Source organism: Emydura macquarii, unplaced genomic scaffold (assembly GCF_026122565.2).
Source record: "Emydura macquarii macquarii isolate MOO-44397 ecotype Brisbane River unplaced genomic scaffold, CSIRO-AGI_Emac_v2 contig_3506, whole genome shotgun sequence".
NCBI lineage: Eukaryota > Metazoa > Chordata > Testudines > Chelidae > Emydura > Emydura macquarii.
In genome coordinates this window covers 2117454-2139159 of record NW_027133643.1, presented here as the reverse complement: position 1 = coordinate 2139159, position 21706 = coordinate 2117454, and the positions used below count along the sequence as shown (strand labels likewise).

The window sequence follows — 21706 nt, the reverse complement described above, 5'->3', positions numbered from 1 at the left end:
GTTGCTCAGTGGATTGGCTCTGAAATTGTTTCCTTTCTTGATCTGACACAGCCCATCTTTGTTGAAATTCTAGGTGTGTTTCAAGGTCTGTTTTTTTTTTTTTTTTTTAGCACTTTTCTGAGGAGAGGGGTTTGGGGTTTGAGTTATTTTTCACACCTTTTTGGTCAAGCAAAGCCAGGCCTTACACATATTTGTGTGTGTGAATGTATGTGTACTGGGATAATTTTTGAGTCCGTATGTCATGGGGCCCCAGTGGCCCTTCAGGAAGTTTAGGGCCTAACTGGCCCATGATGATCCTGTGGTCTAGACCTGGGAGAAATCAGGTACTCCAGGTGGTGTCCTTTAATTAATAAGTAATGGAGCAGCTGAACTAAAAAGCTGGGAGATCTGTATAAAGAGAAAGCTGCTTAGAAGGGAGGGGGAGAGAAAGGAAGCTCTCTCTAGAGAAGCCTTGTGGCTGGAGGAAGTCACAGGAGGTGGAATAGGCCTCTGTAAGGAAAAGCCTGAATGAGGGCTTGGAGGTGATGATAAGGGTATGTCTACCCAGCAAAAAAAAACAAAAACAAAAACCTTGCAGCAACCAGTCTCAGATCAGCTGACTTGGTCCATGCTGCAGGGCTAAAAATAGCAGGGCAGACATTTGAGCTTGGGTTGGAGCTTGGGCTCTGAGACCTTCCAACCTGAGCCCAGATCTCCACCCTCAACCATGAGGCTGAGTCGCTTGACCCAGGCTCTGAGACTTACTGTGGTAGGTTTTTTTCCGTTGTGTAGATGTACCCTAAAAGCCTCAACAGAACTGCCAGGGTCCCTGGGGAAGGGAGACAATGGGGAACTCCTGTCAATAAGCTTTGGGAAGATGCTGTGTACACCCAAGAATCCTTCAGTTTGAGCCTGGCTGCTGGGAAGGGAGTAGGAAGAGCGCCAGGGAGCAGACTAGGCCCTTGTGTCGAGGAAATGCTGAGTTAGAGTCTACAATGGGTAGAAGAAGAGATCAGGTTATGCTCCTGTGGGGGGAAGTCCCTGAAAGAGAGTTCTGTAGTCCAAGAGCAAAGCAGAAGTTATTAGTCTGGAGATTTATTTCTGGACTTTCATATGGACCTTTCTGTTACTCTGGAAGGGTTTTGATTTTGTGACTCATCAGGCGGACCAAGCCACAGAAGACCGTGTGAGAGGCAGATGGGCTGCAGGAGGCGCTGGAGCCGAGGATACCAGTGACATTATGCATGGACAGAAGGGTGTGCTCTAAGCGTGAATGAACCCCATCGCATCCTGGCCTCTGGTTAGCAGACCCAACAACTCCTTGTAATTATCTACAGATCAGAGAATCAGTTGATGGCAGCCATTAACATGTTCCATCATAATAATACCCCCAGCTCTATCTTGCTTCCCAATACAGTTTTAAAATGTTGACACCCTGCATGCCTTCTCTTCCAGACAGAACGAACAGAAATAAGGATGGTGATGAGGAAAGACAAGTGTGTGCGTGCGCAGGGAGGGGAGGAATGAAGGCATACACAGAGCCCCTTGCATGAAGGCATACACAGAGCAGTAGGATTAAATGTTAATAACTGGGTGCCTCAAGGGTCTGTTATTTAATAAATTTATTAGTGATGTAGAGAAGGAGATGTGTAGTAAGGTAGAAAATGATACACAATTATTTAGATTATTCAGGACTAGACAAGACTGTGAGGAACTTCAAACACCTAAACAAATGGACAACACAATGGCAAAATTCAGTGTTGATAAAGGCAGCGTAATGCACATTGGAGGGAAATATTTAAACTGTTCGTACACCTTATAGGGTTTTTGAGTAAAGTAAAGTTCTTCAGGAGAAGAATCACTGTAAACAACTCAGTGACAGCTTCTGGTCAATATGCAGCTGTGGTGAAAAAAGCTAAGAGTTTTGAATGCATAAGGGATCAGATAATGCTGAAATTATATCCAGAGTTGTTATAATGATAACAAATGTTTTGGAAGGCATGTTAAACTTCATGCTGCCAGAGACCAGTATGAGACCTAATGTGGGGGCAGATTATTCTCCCTGCCTTCTGCAGGGTTCTAAATCTTTTGAAGCTTCTGGTACCAGCCACTGTGAGAGACAGGGTCCTGGACCAGTTGGACCTTGGGTTTGATCTATTATGGCAGTTCTTGTGCTCCTATATCTTCCTGTGCACTTATGTCTTCTACTTTCAAAAATATTTCAAAACAATTCCTGATACTTATCAAGAATAAAGGTAAAGGTTAAAGTCAGCCTTGCAATCCAAATTACCCTTGGATTCCTCAAGGACTGCTCAGTCTAAACCAAGCAAGGACTGGAAAAGCTAACCCTCAGATTCACTTTCCTCCTTGTTCCTACAGTAGTTAGCTGAATCTCACATAAAATTCACATGATACGTTAGAAATCTCCAATACGGTAGTATTCTTGTGTGTGTGAACTCATCAGCATCTTAACATGAACATAGAATTCAGAGATTACCAAATCCTGCTGCAGTTGTGAGTTCTTGTGAGACTTATAAATTATTCTTGCATGAAAGAGAAGTCACTTGAGAATAACCTAAATGAATTTCACATGGATTTTAAAAATTGTTCTTGCCAAAGAGGGGAGTGTGGGAATAGATAAACAGATGGGAAGGGGAGATGGGGAAAGTGAGGAAAAGGCTAATTAGGTAATTGAGGCTAAGAGGCTATTAGAGCTGACCCAATGGTCTACTGGCAGTGTAGTCTAGGGACTGTACTTTGGGATTCAGGTTGGTCTCTCATTCCCAGGCCAACATGCACTTGAAACATCTCAGAGGTAGGGTGCTCCTTACACTCCACATCACCCTGGCAAGACATCCTCCCACCAGCATAGAAGCATAATCAGTCTTCCTCTGCTGGTAGGTTTTGTCAGGTTATTCTGGGGCAGAGGAAGGAATAATAGTGTGTATGTGGGGGAAGGGCTAGGTGTATGTAAAATGCTACCAAGATAATAGTAAACTATTAGTGAAGAGATGTCATGCAACAGATTGTAATATCTTGGGCGTTCTCAGAATCAGATGTCCAAGTAAACAGTTAACTGAAATGAGTGTATTCTGGTTCTGAATAGGAATGCCTTACATAGCAGATTGCTCCCGTGTGTGTGTGTATTCTCAGAACTGATGACAAATTTAATTACATTCTCCCCCATCTCCCATAATAATCCAAACACTCCTGGAATATGTCAGTTCAAGTTTTAAGAATCATTCTCAATCATAGCCATAAAGTTAGAGGTGGGAAAGGTATTCAAGGTCATCTGCATGCTGGCTACTTCCCAATCCCCTGCACCCTACAAGAGACCTCTCCTGTTTGTTTCTCTCAGCCTTCTGATCCGCCACCTCACTGCTTTAGTTTCCACCTGTCAGCTTTCCTTCTTTGCAGGTCCAATTGATAATACAGCTTCCTCTTCCGGTTAGATGCTTCCTTTTTCCTTCAATGTTGGCACCTTCTAGCCGTCTTCTGATTATCCAGTCTCCCAGCAGATGTCAGTGGAGTCTTGCTCTTTAATGGAAGGGTTCTCAGGGATGGCTCAAACTTCTGCATGGCTAAAAAGTTAGGTGTGGAGAAAACAACATGCAGCAAAACTAGTGGGTTTCAGCTTTTCATGCACAGATGCATCAGAGGCAGATTTAGTCCTTAGACATTTTGTGTAACAAGCTACTCGTACTGTATTTATTTCTTTTACATTTTCTTAAATCAGTCTTTCCAGTCCTTTCATTATTTTTATTGTTCTTTGAATTGCCTCCTGTTTGTTTGTATCCTCTTGGTGTCACAGTCTTTAGAATGGTAACCATGCTGCATACCGAGCCAGGCTGTGTCCTCCCCGCTCTATGGCGTGATGCTTCTGTCAGTGACTTTCAACATTTTCCATACTGCAATCCCCTTTTCCACCACTGGATCCCCTCCCATGTTGCAACATGGGATGGGTAAGATGGTTGTGACCCACCCTCCCTGACACCTGTTTGTGTTCCCCAGAGTGAGAAACCCAGTTGTATGTATAAAGTTCAGAACCACACTGGCATTCTCTGGAAACCGTTTTTTGAATGTACTACATAGAGGATATTTGTAACTAGGAACAAATGGCTGGAACCCTCATGATCAGTAGACAAATCATACTTCAACAGCCACAAAAATCAGCACCGTTCGATATTCCTGCACTTTTAGACAGAGTTTTTATGAAATAATTACAGTTTTGGAGGCTTACTGCTACTGTTGCTACAGAGGGAAGCCACAACCGCAAAATAAGTTTGAAAATGGCCAGGACAAACAAAGATGGAGGAAGATATATAGTTTAGATTGCAGATGAAAGGAAGTTTTGCTTGTCCACTGTAAGGCTATTTACACATGCTGATGGTAAAGGATTTTGGAATGCCATTGGTGTCTAATAATTACCCTAAAATATTTGCAGTAGCCATTTTGCAGGAAGAGAGAGTGAGCTCTGGCGAGCCTGGATCCCATCTGGCACATTTACACTTAGGATCTGTAGACAAGCTATGAAAAAGACAAAAGAAATAAAAGGCTGTTCTGAGGTTTAGAGGATATAAGCAACTTGATGCAGGCATTACACAAACTCTCTGCATCATGGCCAGTTCTCCCCTAACTCTGACGCAAACCATATCTTTTTCAGATGTGAATAAGAATGGAAAATCTAATAGTTCCCCCCTCCCCCCCCCCCCCCCAAAAAAAAAAAAAAAATGCGAGCAGCAGCTCTGATTGAACCACAAAATCCATTGTGAAGTAAAGATTAGTAAAAATGGATTATCCCCTCTTTGGCACTGATCTTACAGTCCTGTGCAGTCAAAACTGCCACTGAAGTCAGTAGCAAAGTCAGGTTTTTTGCCTGTACAAAGACTGCAGAGCTGGGTGTTTCACTCTTCCAAGCATCTGACTGTAGCTAGTTAGCACATACAAAACCAGTTACATTTATTTTGGTGAACGGTGGCTAGGTGAGGCAACGGAAGGGATTAAGATGATACACAGATGTAACAAACACCTGCAATAATTTTTTGCATTTGCATTTTTGTCAGCAAGTATTAAGAAGCAAGTGATTAATTCTGCTTTATATCTCCAAATCTTGATCTGCTGTCGGGGAGTGGTTTTCTGACTAGTCCACACTGCTTCATTATATTTCCTACACAGCATGCCCATTCCTTAGCATTTCACATCCTTCTCAGCAATGATGTCTCTTATCAGATCCCTCTGATTTGACTTGGGGCAGTTTCATTGTTTGTATTTCCATAGTGCCTAGAAGCCCTGGTCATGGACAAGGATTCCACTGAGTTGTGTGCTGTACAACACAGAACAAAAGAGGGTCCTTATTGCCATATTCAGTTCATTCCCTTCCCCAGTGAATTTTCTGGTTTGAAACTCTGAGTTGAAGTAACAATTTTTCAAAAGTGGCTTTCTTCAGTTTTCCTGAAAAATGTGCCCAAACACGCATTTGAAGTGCAAACCAGACAATTGCATGCACAGAGTGTGTGGGTACAATTTAAGTGACCACTTCAGAAAATCTGACCCCAGTATTACACAATCAAGCTTTCATAACTATATACATTTCCTCCTAGAAGGTATTTCCTGCCCTTTTTATGGTGGTATCTGTCTAGGGGACCGATCCTTCTCCCACTGATTTAAATGGAGCAGGATTAGGCCTCATGAGAAGCCAGCCCTGCCAAAAGGTTTTACTATATTGATGAAATATTTAGTTTTCTAGATTAATTACAAGCATGTTAAATGAAGGAATCCTCCTAAAATCAAATTCACCTTTTCTCTGTATGTTGTAATAAATCTGAAAAAATATTCCTTTTCCCTTTTTCTCTTGAAGTTGTAAAGAATACAGACAGCTAACAAGCAATATTTGCGAAGTTCATTTAATTATTTCAATTACCAAGCAATCTTCATAGAGTTCATTTAATTATTTTAATTAACGCATTAACCCTTGGAAGCTGTGTGCTTTGTGATGCATGCAAACTGTAAACTTTCTAATCTTAAGAAACCCACTGATGTACATGAAACTTTGATTTTTCTACTCAGTGAGAAGAAACCAGACTGTTATAGAGGTAGAAAACCTTGAGTTGCACAGCTGGGCTGTTAAAGATGAGAAATATATTCAGTGGCCATTCTAATTAATGTTAGCAAGAACAAAAGCAAGACTATTATTTCTCAGTGTCTGAAACTGCCTGAGTCAGCTGTGCCAAAACACATTCTACTTTCTGCAAAGAGCAGTTAACTCGGCTTGTAATACCCACTATTGCTCCATGAATCAAGTGCAGAGTTCTGTGCAGTGAAAATTCTAGGAATTTACACTGTCATCCGTAAGTTTGGAATTTTGAAGATGGGCAACTCTACTTGACAACAGTAATAGTGAAGAGAAATATAATGCTCTAGACTAAAAGAAAAATGAACAGTAAGACCCTTCATTTGAGAGGTCGGACTTAGAAATGGAAAGGAAAGTTTTAGTGGATGTCTAACTTGCTCATATTTTCTCCGAAGTTGTTGAACTATTTAATAGATAGGGGTCAAGTTGTCAGATTTCGATTTGGATGCCTAAAATTTGAGAGATGGTCAAATCTGGAGTTTGGAATTGGTTCATTAAAAGACTAAAGTCATTAGCAAAATTAGGGTCTGGATCTGGGTTTGGATTTCAAACCCCACTAAAGCTTGTAAGTGTTTGGCTCTTAAGGTTTTGATTCTGACCCATCTCTTGCAATTACCTAAAAGAACCTGAAGTTCAGTGATTTAGTAAACTTTCATCTCTATCATTGCAAACTGATGGCAGCTGAAAATGATCACCAGTGTCGCCACTGCTAACACTACTTTGCAATCATACTTACTTAATTGTTTCTCTACAAGTCATATCAATTAATTTTTTTCAGCCATTTGTCTTTTATAGCACTATAGTTTTTCGTTTTTCCTCCAGAGATCATCATCATTTCTTTGACGTCTACTGACTGTGATAGATTTGGCCAGCACTGAGAATGCTGGGAATTGTTTAATTTGTGTGTGAGCACCATATTAAAAATGGGCCAAATACCATTTAGGTTGATCTTTAAAGAACTCAGGAGTTTTGTCTGGGTAAAGACTTCCAGATTTAGGCCCATGTTAGGAAAAACCTTAAAAGTAATTATTATTATTTATTAATTGTTTGTATTGTGGTCGCACTTATGAATCCAGTCATGGACCAGGATTCTATTGTGCTCTGGGCACTACACAAACAGAACGAAAGGATGATCCAAACCCCTAAGAGCTTATTCCCAACAGCCACAATAATACAGCTCTGTATAAGTGTAAATGAGATAAAACAGGGCAAATAATAAAATTTGTCTTTAAGGGTCAAATTGTGACCCAGGGCATAAATTATTCCAGAACAGATGTGCATACAGGATGAAACTTTCAAATTTTCCATGGAATTCCTGCTATGGAATTTATCATTGAAGTCAATGGGATTTTTGCTGTTGATTTGCATGGGTCTAGGATTTCACCCTAGGAGTCCCAATCCCCTGGATGGTTTTGAAAACCTCATCCATACTGTACTCTACAAACATACAGTTGATATGTATCTATATTCTGAATAACAATGTGCCAAATACATGCCATCCCCACCATTTTCTACCTAGAGTAGCAAACGGGCGCAGGGATTAGAGGTAGTGTTTTGCTAGGGCAGGAGGTGAATGCACCCAAAAACTTGGACCCCTGAGCATTGCCCTGGAAAACTCTTCTCTAGCTGCAGCACTTCTCCTAGGATTATGAGGAGAACCAGAAATGGAGTGGGTGGCTTTCTGCCTGCGCTCCCGTTGCATTTTGAAGGATTTTGGCATGTAACTTTGCAAACTAGGCAGCCCAAATTTGTTTCAAAATAGGTAAACTATTAAACCATGTTTCTGTAATACAGTTCTAAAAACAAACGGAAAATTAGTTGCCTGGAAAATACTACGTGCTACAGCTGTGCTTAGAATTCATGTGGTTTTCCTTTAAATAATCACTCTGAAGTGATGAGATTCAAGCACTTGTCTGTCAATTAGTCGGGCACATGTATGGGTGTTCACTGCTTAGAAATGCAGAATGACAAATAAAATAAAAGTAAATAAACAAATAAAAGTATCAAGGTTCTTCCATAACTTTGCTGTCCTAGCGCTAACCATGAACTGATGCATTATGAACTACAGTATAAGAAGTTGGTGCATTTCTGCAGATCCATGATAAGATATTTTTCTCTACTCAGAAATGCAGTTAAATTCTGCATTCTGAATCTGTCCCTGCCAGGCCCTGGATGCATTAGTATTCCACTGGCAGCTGCCTGTAGGTAGGAATATTGTTTTTGTCCATAACCAGAGGGAACAATCAGACTAAGCCGTTCCCTGACTATAAACCAGCCAGAGTAATTGGGTTTAATTTTAATTTTTGTAATAGCTTTAAATTAATAGGAGCAGCTGCTACCACAGTGTGTGGGTGTCCTTTTCCAGAAGGCATAGAAGAAAAAAGGGAAAGAGTAAACAATAGTGTGTCTAGGACACAAAGGTTAATTCAAGAACTGAGCAATGTCTTTTCGTTATCAAAAACTCGGTGATATCTTGCACTGTGTCTCTTTTCTTTCTTTCTTTTTTTCTTTCTTTCTTAATTCCCAGATAAGATCTGAATCTGTTTAGGCTCCTATATGTAAAGATGTGTTGTTGGTATCTAAACACTGACTCTCTTTCTCCATATGACTCACAAATAGATTAACAGTGACAAAGTGGTGGGAAAGATGAGAATAGATTAGCACTGACAAGAGTACTATTATAATTATTTTGGGACGATAGTGCTGAAACTCAGAATTCAAACCATTTCTGCCCTGAGAGGGTGAATTTAAACCTAGGAATTGAGGATGGTTTCTACCGCTGTGTCAGACTCCAGATAGTGAAATGTCAATACCAGATGTCCTAGACATCGAGATTAGCCATAATAGCCAAACGCAGCCATAAAACGGTGTGTCAAAGTGGATAATAAAACAGATGCTTAGCTTCTATAATGAAGGGGAAAGGGAATGAAATATCAAAAGTGCATTTAATACATTAACAAAAGTTATCTTTAACTTGCTTCGAAGTATGAAGTTATTGAACCATTTCTCATTTAAACATTAACTATCAGCAGATGAATTTCAATTAGCATTACCCTTTCTGGAATTCTGAATTTCCTCCTATTGGCCTCATTTTACATGCAGTTTTTATTGCATGAAGTAAGGCCTGCCCTTTGTTATTTCCCTCTCTGCTAATTTGGAAACAAATAAAGTTCAACAACTCAGCAACATACCGTTTAAACTTGCATTATGGTTTGAGAACTGGGAGCTAGAATACATTTACGCACTGCCACATCATCTGCTTGATTTGAGATCAAATGAGAGATGTCCTATAGCACTCCAGAGTAAGGGTGAGTGACAGAAATGTGTTCAAATACTTGAGGAACCTACCTATTAGGTTAAGGTCCGTTACACAGACATTTAATGGCAATTTTTACCACCAATGCTACTTCTAAAAAAATTGAAAAGTATTTTTGTGTCCTTCACATTTGTGGCCTTAAAATCATTCCCACTTGGTTAGGATCAGATCTTCAGCAGTAAGTAAAGGTCTTAGAAAACCACAAATACTGAAATAAATCCTCAAAACCGTCTGTGTTCAAGAACCACAGCAATAAGAGGGGCAAATAATTCTTATTTCTACTCTAAATAACTGCATTACTAGCGCGTCATTGTATTTGTCCAAAAACATCTACATTCCTTTCTGTTCTCTTTGTAACTCATGAGTTTTGCTGATCATATTCCTTAGCTGCTGTTACTTGGCAAGCATGTCCCTTTGCACAATGACAGGATTTTGTCCTTCATTTCATATTAGCAATGAAAAACCAAAATTGATGCTCTGCAGTAGTCTGGCTTCTCAGAAAGGACACATTACCATTGCTATGTCAGTAAATCATATTATGTTTTCCCTCACCATGATCCTGGTTTAGCTGAGATTTGCTATGACCGTTAGATGAGACCTGTTTATAATACTATATAATTGAATTAGTTGGAGTCTGCAGGACCACAGTGTGTTGTTGCCAAATATGACTGGTAAATTAGTTACATTAAATGACAAGAACATGGTATTACTAGAGAATCTGCCTGTCTAGATGCAGGTAGAAAACCTGTATCCATCATCAAGAGAGGGTGTGAAGAGAGACCTTGAATGGCGTCAGTCCATATAATGAGTGTTTGCTCATATCTCTGAAGTACTTCACAACACAAATGTGAAATAAGAGAATCGTACTGAATTTGGATAGTTGTGAAAGACATCTGACAAGATTAGATATTGGCATCCAATATACCCTAAATTGATACAGCATTGAAATAGTCGTGTAAGCTCCTCCACTGTAGTTAGTTGTTATATCATCTTTGTATTTTTACTATGCCCAGCCCCATAGTAATTGGGTGCCATATACATTTAGGCTGAGATTTTCAAAGGATACAGTAATTCTAGATTAAACTGCCCCCAGGACCAGGTGGCTGTCAGAAGAGAGAATTTCTGGGGTCGTTCTACAATCACACAAAACAAGATATTTTTGTTTCTTAAGAACTGATTTTTTCCTGATACTTGTGCTATGTTTCTATATATCTCCTTGCCATTAAACTAGGTTGCAATACAGAAACCTCCCAAAGTTCAATGTCTGTCTTATCAAGACACTGTTGCGTTAAATATGCCTAAACCCTGACCTGGAGACACAAAGCCTCCATGCACAGACTCATTCCATATGGTCCATCTAGAATGTGTTCCAACAATGTCCTTGGAAGATTTGCCATCCAGTTACCAACCTCTGAGCCATTAAGACCACCAGTTGGTTGACTTAATTAGTAAGACCTAGAATATGATTTTTACTTAGTTTTACTGCAGGGTTTGAATTTATCAAGATTCTTATGTCCACACATGTGTATGTATTTTGTTTTTTAGGCAAAGGCTGCCACCTAAAAATGTATATTACTATCGCTGTCCAGATCACAGAAAGAACTATGTCATGTCATTTGCTTTTTGCTTTGACCGAGAGGATGACATTTACCAATTTGCCTACTGCTACCCATACACATATACTCGGCTTCGGCACTATCTTGACAACCTACAAAGAAGAAACATGGACTACTTTTACAGAGAATTGTTGGGACTCAGTGTGGTAAGTAATAAACATGTTTTCCAACTAGCGTGCTTCATTATGGATGTCTGCCCTTAAATGCTTGTACAGTATAATTCATCATCCCTGCTAAAGTACGGACGCACATATTTGTTTTACTGCTATCAATGACACATGAGGCACCATGGTGAAATATAGACAAATGCTAATTTAATTTCACATAAAATATCTCTTCTGCGACATGTAGTGCAACGCTAAGATTACCATGTAGGACCAGTTCACCTCTAAAGATACTAAATGAGAAAACTGAAACAGCTTTACAAGGGAAATTTGATTCTTGGAATCTTCTCTCTTGCTTCAGAATGGGGTGTTAGCCTTTACTACCATATGCAAACCATTTTTTAAAAAGAAGAAAAGTAGGTAGGTAACTTAACTTTAAAAATGATTGAATATTTCGGTGGCTTATGTGAAATGGGTTTAGGGGTCTTAATCCCATCCCCAGTGTCCACCTCGAAAATAAAATACCACCACAGTTGGCTCCAACTGACACACTTGCTGTCAGCAAATCAAATGAGGCATGGAGACTAAGCCTATTCTTTCTGCCCAAGAGATGGTCCTTCCTGGTCCGGGTTGAAATAGAGCATTGAGGGGAAAGCTTGAACTTCCACTCACCATGACGTAACTTTTCTGTGAATAAAAGTTGCCAAATGTAAACATTCCAGAGTATTGACTCAGGCTCCAAAATCTTAAGATTGGCTTAAAAATCATGAGTTTTAAAAAAAAATTATAAATGTTGGGTTCTTCTTTATTTGCTTTCTGGTTTCTCAGCCTTAGGTGCCCTTGCTTCACATTTTCAAGCTTTTCCCCCCAACCATAATGCAAGACACATTTTTTTTTTATTAAATAAGAGCTGAAATTCTCATGTGATCTTTAGCTACTGGGGCTTTATAAAAACAAATCCACAAAATATCGTGACAAAATTGTGAGCATTAGAAACAGTGGGATAAAGAGAGGACTTCATTCACCAGACCTGTCTGCCTCCCATCACTAATATCAAATTTATATACAAATGAAATAAAATAGGGAATTAAGAGAAGAATTAACAAGAAATCTCCCACTTTTATAACCTTTTTATTGGTGAAGCAAAGTTCTTGGTTAAAAGAAGCCCAAGACCCATCCTTGGCTGACAATAATTGTCCCAATTAGAAGGCCCAGCATTTACATGGGGAAGGTGAAAATAGTTAAAAAGAAAACAAAAAATCTAGAGGGGGGTGGGAATAGGAAGTTTTATCATTTTTATTTTTGTGGGGTTTAATTATTAATCTCTATGGACACAACTATCATTAATTGTAACATGAAACTGCTTTTTGTTTCCTTTCACTCTCTGTGAAAATAGAGAATAAAACAGTCACATTTACATGTTCATCAGAACCACGATTAGCTGATTAAAACGTAGAGATATGAGGGATTTGTCTTTTATCTGTATTTTGACAGACATCTGTAGTTTTCAAACCTTGTTAACACCACGTTACCTGTCGCCACTAAATATTATTTTTCACATTTCAGAAAATTAAACATGCCAATCAAAATATGGCATGGAGTTTTCCTGTATATAAGTCCAGATTTTATATCTAAAAGTACACACACAGTATGTTTTCCAGAACTTGATATAATAACATTTTGCAACTCACGATGATGATCTGAATAAAAAGCTTTTGAATCCTGCTCATGATATTATCTTCGTATGAAACATTGCAATCTTAATGCATTTTCTGGCTTTTCTCCACATAAGACCATCCTAACAGCTTGGAAACTTAATGTTTTTGCAGGGCTTGAATAGGCAATTTCCGTAAGTTCACTGTGACTTAAATATTTAATGTAGTGTTTTGTTGCTTAGCATACAACTTTAAATGGTGAAAAACAGGATTCTTTGGGGCTCCCTGTACTATGCTGCATCAAAGCAGAAGTTGACTGTACTTGAGAAGATCAAATGCCACATAGGATGGTTTTAGAAATCCAAGGTGAGATCCTCTGCCCCGTTTCTATCACTCTGGCCCTTTCTTCTAACATGAAGCAGCCCTAAAAGTGCTTATTCCAGGTGGGGAGGATATCGCTGATGGAAGCACTGTGTGAAGGAAAGCTGTAAGGCTGCTTCTGAATATCTGCTGGCAAGCCCTGGTGCAGGGGGTGGAGGTGGGATTGGGGTGTGTTAGTCGTAGGGTTGGTTTCAGCAAAACTGCTGAATTTCTGAGCTGCACTGCGGCCCTGGGGCCCATGGGGTTGCTCAGGGAGGCTGCCGTAACTTAGACCACAAGGGCTATTTGTTTTAGGTTGGGAGGTGTTTCCAGCCTTGGACTAGGAGGGCACAAAGGTGATTTAAAGCTACCTTTGTTAGCTCCCGTAGGCTATGAGTTCTGTGCTATGCCTCGAAGAGGTGAAGAATAGAATTTCACCACAGACCTTTTCTGTAGGGTGATAGTGAAATTCAAGTCACAAGAACCATATTTTAGGTTATTATTTCTAGAGGCTTTTTGAGCCACTCATTCTGCTGCATTTAATGTTTTCAGAGTAATTTAATTTCATATTTTCCTATGTGAAAGGATACTCTGCCTCAATTAACTCCTTAAATACTTTCAACAATTCTATAAAACTTGAAGTGAAACATCAATGTGGGACGTATCGCTGACATTAGGTCACAGAATGGCAAAAAGGCAGAGCCGAATGGCAATAATTCCTATTGTTAGTGTGAATGGATAACTTAGTGGTTCTGTTCTGACCTTTAATATTAATATTCTTTACTTCAGAGATCTATCAAACATTCTAGATGTGCCAGATGATCTTGAAAATAGTCTATCCTAAAAGTTTGGTATCATGGTGTCCTGGGTACCATTGATCCTGCTATTTTCATTCTGCCATCATTGGCTTCAGATAACTTTAGACTGTATCCATACTATCCAAATGGATAACAAGTGTAAAAGTTGAAAGATTTTTTTTTTAGATTGTGCCTTTATTTATATTGCATAGTAAGTGTCTGTCATACTGGAATATATTATACAATATAATACACTGAAAGATGATTTTTATATGTGTGTGAAAATATAAACACATGCATACATACACGAACAACGTATATGTATAGATATATTGTATGATGTTTGTATAGCTCCAGATATATCTAGTCATACATAATATTTCACAGTGGGCAGTTTTAGAGTGGATAACTGTTCAAAGTTGGTAATCTAAATTATCTGCAGATACCGCAAGTCTCTGGGCTTTTCAGCACACCTATACCCCCACCAAACATTGCACTGATCGTTCACTCTAAATTAAATGAGCTCAGTCAGCTTGGCTCAGCTCCTATCGTCCACTTTACAAATCACCACTCACTTGGCAGTATTTTCATTATTCACTCAAAAGAGAGCCAAGATTAATTGGACACAGACACTTCCTCTCACCCCATTAGGCAGTGATGCTTCCAAATTATACTTGAGATGTATTGTGACTGCACATACAAACCACAGGCCTCAAAGGAACTTGCTCAGTACGCAGAGACTGGAATATGGAATTGTGTTAAATTAAATATTAAACATACATATTTTAAAACAAGATGGCAATATGTCTGATGTAGAGTTGTGTAAGTGAGCCACCGCCTCTTAAAAGAGACATGAGATGCAGACTAAAATAGACCAGAACACAGGGGCTGGGTGCTTGATTCTGATTCCACACTGTTTTGATGTTGGTCTCTTGATTTCACTGGACTTACTTCTAAGTTACGCTGGTATAAATGAGATCAGAATCAGACCCTGGACTTGTGTAACTACTTACCAGATGTCACATTGCTGGTTCACTGATCAAATATCCTTTGTTCGCTGTATAAATGGCTGGGTACACCAGTAAAAATAGCTAATCAGTTGTATGGATATCCACTGGCCCATTTTAACTGATCAGTTATGACTGGTTTAAGGCATGAAACAAAGAAAATAGTCAATTTTTCAAAGGTTAAATTTTCCATCTCTGTGTTCAGTGTTGGGTTATGCAATAACAGTCCTCTATAATAAAGCTATACTCTTCTTATTTGAAAAAAATGGAAGTTGCAGGCCTCTGTGTGATGCATCATACTTTTAAAATCATATTGGTGTCAGATTTTGTGGTTTCCAATGGTTCTAACTGCAGCTAGGTTAAAAGGTCATCTAAATGCAATTTGTGACAGTTTACTCAGTGTGAGAACATCTATAGAAACAACAGTAAAGAAAAGTAAAGCCAACTTACTCTTTTTTCTAGGAAGTGGGAGTGCTTCTACATATGTGTTCAGGACACAGTCACTTTTTTCATCTGTATATGTGTTTACTCACTTACAAATAGCAGCTACTGCTGCTGATTCCTTAACATTGATAATATAAACAGCATTCCAAAACTAAATGCCAACTTTAGACTCTGCTACAGATATTTTCTTTGCCAGATTGGATATCAGCATGAGTAGAGTTGAACCTGAAAATGACAAATACCAGAAATAATATTTTCTTCCTTTTCCCTCATGGAGTTTTACTGTAAATATATATTTTTAGTTTAGTAGGTTTCCAGGTATTGTTGTGTGTTACTGGAGGAAAACAATAATGTGCCATATTGTGCCATTGGTTTTTAGGAAGATTTCCCAATTTGAATTAGTGAGGAGTTCTGCTTTAAAATATATGGCATGTTATGGGCCATTCTTATTACCATCAGAATTGTCACCTGTCAGTACAATGTTCTAATCTAATGGTTACAAATAATAATACTTGGCACTGGACACTTAAAAGTTTGTTCTTTGTGGCAGCAACCGCAAAGTGCTATGCTCTTTCCAAATATACAAGAAGGTCCCTCCACTGAAGAGCTCACAGACTAAGGACTGACTGGCAGACAGAGGTCAGAGAAGCTTTTATTGTATGGAAAACTGTATTACTGTTGCACTCTGTCTTTTGTGGTTCTGAAGGATACAGTTATAAAGATTTCATAATGCAGAAATTGGGTATTCATGATAAAAAGAAATGGCTTTGGTTTAAGTCACCAACAGCATCTAGTTTTATGAAAAAAGTAAACATGACTCTAAACATTGCTTTGTAGTTAATATTGACTGTGTCTGTCACATACATAAGCTCTCAATCCTTAAGTGCTAGAAATAGCATTGGTTTATATAGGAAACTCACTTCCAGAGGGACTTGCATAAATGGTTGCTCATATAACCACAGGATATTCCATTCCTAGAGGAACAGATCATAAATCAGAAAGAAGAATTCAAATCTTCAGTCAGTTTTGCAGCTCACTTGTGACATCAACTCTTGTCCATCCAAAAAACATTTTAAAAAAAGACAGTGGTTGGAACTTCAGAAGAGAGGGAACTTTGAGCTTAATGACTCTGTTGGGATAAGAAAGCAGAATCACCTGCAGATTGTTATGATCCATTTTATAGAAGGAAAACCTGCTGCAGGGAATAGTGATAAATGAACTGTGTACTGTGTTGTTTACTGTCAACCTATACAAGCCATTTTCATATAATCCTATTAAAATAACCAGTCTGTGATGCTGTATCTACAGTAGTGTGAAGATTGTTAACTACATCTTCCTGTCACTTAATATTTACGTAACTGCACTCAAGGACATAAGAACAGAATAAGGTTTTTAAGGAATGTGTAACGCCAGCAAACCAGTGCAATATCCTAGATTGAATTGATACTGCTTTCACTTTCATTTCCAGAAGCTTTGTTTTCCTTCTTCTGTAGCAGAGCATTAAACAATAATTACTCTGTTGACAGTGCGGTTGAACATACTTGCAAATGGGGAGAGGGCCCCAGTAGTACTATCTGGAGCTATTAGCTCCATTTGCCCAGTAGCACTTTGCTGCATTGACTCTGCTGGGATTTTGGCAGTTTGAATTGGTTTGTTTGGCTCTCCTGGGTGGTGAATGTCTAAAGCTCCTATAAAGCTATATTTTTTATTTTATTTTGTAATCTCTGATTACTGATCCAAGAGATGGTGATCCTGGCATACTTTAGCTGCAGGGTTGTGAGATTTAAAGTCTGCTTGTACCAAAAGGATTGGATATACTGCACACAGAGGGAGCTTACTTATTTATTTAGCTTTGTACTAACTACATAAAAGAATGCCTGTCTGATCCTCTGGGCACCGTTGACAAACTCTTATCTGCACAATTCAGACATAAAGCGCTAGATCCTACATGGTGCTGGGCACTCTGGACTTGATCCAGCAAAGCGCTTAAGTACATCCTTAACTTTAAGCATCTGAATGGATCTATTGACGTCAGTGGGACTACACATCTGCTGAAAGCTAAGCATGTGCTTAAGTGCTTTGCTAGTTCAGGGCCAAAATAATCAGTGCACCTTGCAAGCTCAACGCAAAGAAATTCTGGCAATTACCGACTGATAGCACTACCCCTGTGGCAACGTGACTATAGGAAAAATGTAATAAACCCCACCTGCCAAACTGCCAGCAGAGTCCCCAACCAAACCCATCTCCCAACACCCTGCAGGCCAAGAAGGAAAGCTGAGCATTGCAACGTGCCTTGAAGGAAAATGGATTTGGGCTGCCTGGGGTGTGTGTTGGATTCTGAGTTGCTTTTAAGATGTTAGTTTTGTTCTATAAAGCTTTAAATGGCCAGAAAACTGCCTCTCTAAAGCCATCCATGTCTACATTACAAAATGATGTCGATCTAACTTACGTTGGCATACAGCTACTGCAGTTATTTAATCGCTGGTAGACATTTTATGGATGTTATGGTGGAGGGTAAGAACCATTTGTTTGCCTCCCTAATAATCGTGGTATAATAAGGTTTTAAAATTCCTTGTCATATTAATCAGATTTGAGCTGAGATTTCTGCTCCGTATGCTCAAGACATCTTCCTTCTTGCTTCAGCTGACACAGATCTTCTGTGAACCAAGCTGGCCTGTGAAGCTGACGCCAACACAGAGGATGGCTAGAGACCAGTTTTGAGGATGAAAGAGTTTTATAATATTCCACCAAACCACCGATAGATTGGTCTTTCAGAGAAACAGTATTCTTCCTCACAGAACTGCTCTGGTTCTGACTGCTTCTGAGGGCAGATCATCCAAATAGGTCTCTCATCTTGCTAGAAGAGGTGAGACCCAACCTAAACTTTTAAGGCAGTAATGATCAGTCCATAACAATATCTGATTTCAAGTTTCCCCACATCCAATCCCATCTTGAACACTAAATCAAGAGTTTGTCCAACTATGAGTTGAGCAACTTCCTGGGATTATCTCCTGGGACTCTTTCTATGGTCTTAAAAATAGAATCTGGATGTTCTGAGAAACTCACCGGGTCTCAGAGCCAATGCTCCAGCCCAAGCATGAACTTCTATTTGTATCTTGTAGTGCATGCCCAAGTCAATTGATCTGGGTCCTGAGACTTGCTGATATGGGGTTTTTTGGTTTTAGATTTTGCAGTGTAAACGTACCCTCTGTATTCTGTTCAGTGTAGTACGCTCTTTCGATGCCAATCTTCCTTTGTTTTTTGCTGCACTGCATACCCAGCCAGAGCCAACTATACTGAAATGGGTCCACCCCTGTAGCATCATCCAACCAGTTCTCAGTCATTCACGCAAAGTCAGGAACCTCACCTTAAAGCAAGTCATATATTGTTGTTATCATATTGGCCACCAACCTTGCATTAATAAACAGAGAGCTTAGAATCCATATCCTCTGACACTCATCTGTGTGCATGAAGGGTTAGATTAGCAAACAATATGAGTGTCCAGGACACGGGCAAGTGAGGACTTCAGAATTTCTTGCAGTGTTATTTACTGAATCCTCTCTGTGCATTGCACACCTACAGGGGAACACAGGTTGCTTAGTCTAAATGGGATGCAGGCAATATAGTTCAGATATATCTGTATCGAAGCCCATTCTTGTAGATGTGAGCATTTTTAGAAAATAACTTTTCTGCTTTGTCACTGAAAGCTTTTGTGAAAGAAATTTTTCAGTAGAGATTTGAAGGGAGAGACTCATTATTTGGCACACAAGTGGCTGATGTCAGTATTTCAGGAAAAGCAATTTCTAGTTAAAAGTATTTTATATTACAAGATAATAGTAGCTAAATAGAAAAGATCCATTTCCTGAAAATGCAAAATATTGTACAAGTGACGTTATTGGGTGTAAACATTGAAAGCAAAACATTGCTTTTGGATTTTTGTTAAACACAATAACATACAGTAAACATCAGAAGTTACAAGTGCTTTTAATGTAAAATAATAGCTACTTAACTAAAACAATGGGGGGAAGTAATGTGTAGTTTAAATGCTTTTTTTAGGAGAGGCTACTTATAATAGGTCTTAAATGGAAAATCAGTCATATGGCTGCATGGTAAGACATTCATCCCCCCTTTTCATGTTTTCAAACAGCAGTTCAGCACCATACTGTGGCAGCAGAGAACAACCTGAGAAAAATGAACATAAATTGAAAAGGTCTTGGTTACAATTTGACATTTTCAAAGAAAAAAGCAGCCCTAGGCCAGAAGTCAAAAGTTTGCACTCTGAATACCTTAGAATTGTGAAAATATCTTTCTAGAGAAAGTGTTTATTGTCCCTAACTGTTTTTTTTAATATTCTAAAAGTGTGCAACTTGCAGGAGAACATAACATGAGGATAATCCTTGTTATTAAGTCTCCTGTTTTCATAAATATGCACAAAAGCAAAATCATTTTAATAAACAAGTAGTTCTTATTTTAAAAATAATTTATTTGGGTTTCCTATTCATTGCATCCTAATGTGATATGTGGTTCTTTGTTTAGTTAAGTTTAAAGCAGAGTATTAGTTGCTGAGAATTGAATAGAATTTGTTTGTTTTTATGTAATACATTATTTGTATTACATAAATTCCTTTTTTCTTTTTGACTTCCTGCATTAAAGTGGATTATAATAATGCATTAATATACATCATGGCTGTTTTAATCAGCTTTTCTATTTCATTAAGTAATGTTTGCACGTAGTTAAAGATTTTTCAACTAGGATGGTCAGAATTAAAATATTAACCAATCTTGTTCATATTGATGTAAGCTGCACAGTTTTCCAGTGCAAAAAAAAAAAAAACCCTCCAAAAACTTATAATTAAAGAAAACTAAACATTTAGAACTTGTATTGAACCTTTCATCTGACGGTCTCAGATTGCTTTATAAACATCAGTGAGTTAAGTCTCAGAACACTCTTTTGATGTAGGTAATATCATTATCCTTATTTTCCAGAAAGGGAAACTGATGCAAAAAGCAATTGGGTCACCCAATAAGTCTGTGGCAGAGACATATGATCTTCTGCGTACAGGTGGACCCTTGTTTATGCATGGAATATCTTTGCAGGATTGGGGCCTTACAACCCCAAACTCTGTAATCACATTCCTGTTATTTAACTACTGCAGCCAGTGAAGCCTATTTGCTTTCCCTTTTGAGGGAGCCAGCTAGTATTTTATCACATAATATTTCAGTACATAATTTCAATGAGCTAGATGTAGGAGGAAGATATAGGCCAGAATTTTCAAAAGGGCTCAGCACTTATATTTTTCAAAAGAGCTTAGCTCCTAGTTACACACTGAAAGGAAATTGAGCTCTTTGGAAAATTGGGTCCCCGTTGTGGTGCTGAGCGTTTCAAAATCTGGCCCACGGTATTCAAGAAAATATTTAGAAATGGAATCTGCTTTTTTGCACGGTTCACATGATTTAAGATCTCAGGTCTCTTTCCTAACCCCCTCCCATTTGGCTATCATGAATGAAGGCTGACCAGTAAGTTATTAGGTCTGATGGGAAATGTATAGGAACATCAGGGATGACTCATTAGGGACATTTTATACATTAACAAATGAAGATCAAAACAAAGGATGTAGTAGTAAAGTAGGAGCTATAATGGTACTGCAGAGAGGTACGTCAAGCTCTCTGCCAAAATCAAGAATTGAAATGAATCCAGAATGTGAACATTTTGAAATCTCAAAGGTAATAATTGCAACAAGAGTGGTGCTGGAAATCCCACTGTATAATGGCAGAGATGGTAGTTTATATGGGATTCAGTGGCATAATGAAGGAAGATGTAGCCATAGGGTTGAGACAGATAATGTGACTGCTAACAATGGGATCCTGAGGCTATAGCGTGTTCACGTGGGTGATTTTTTTTTTTAAGTTTTAAAATTTCTAACCATAATTAAAATGAATGATTTATTTACAGAGCATATGTGTAAGTAAAAGTAAAATAACATGAAAATCAGCCATTGTTTTGTGGGATGGGATTATGAAGTGCAGGGAATGTTATGTGTAGCAATAGAGCAGCAACAAAAGCATTGCTTGCCCTTGCTCAAATATTCCTTGTTATCGGCTTCCAGGAAGAGATGAACTCCCTGGTTTCTAGCCAGAGGGTTGAGGATTGTTCCCACACAGTTGGCTATATTGGGTCTGGTTTGGATAGTTCAGATGTTCAGGTCGGAATCTATTGAAGGGTCTGACTATCACCTTATGCTTTTCAATGTAGGGTTTATACCATCTGAACACTATAGCCAGCTTAATTCATGATAGCC

General features: G+C 38.8%; 1 protein-coding gene across 1 annotated transcript in view; it reads left to right on the top strand.

Moving 5' to 3' along the window:
* LOC137144931 (BEN domain-containing protein 5) overlaps window positions 1-21706 on the top strand; it is an 803386-nt gene that overhangs the window by 513541 nt on the left and 268139 nt on the right. The window contains exon 5 of the mRNA XM_067535412.1: window positions 10971-11187. Within this exon, the coding sequence (XP_067391513.1) occupies window positions 10971-11187 (217 nt within the window). The remainder of the gene's footprint in view (window positions 1-10970; window positions 11188-21706) is intronic.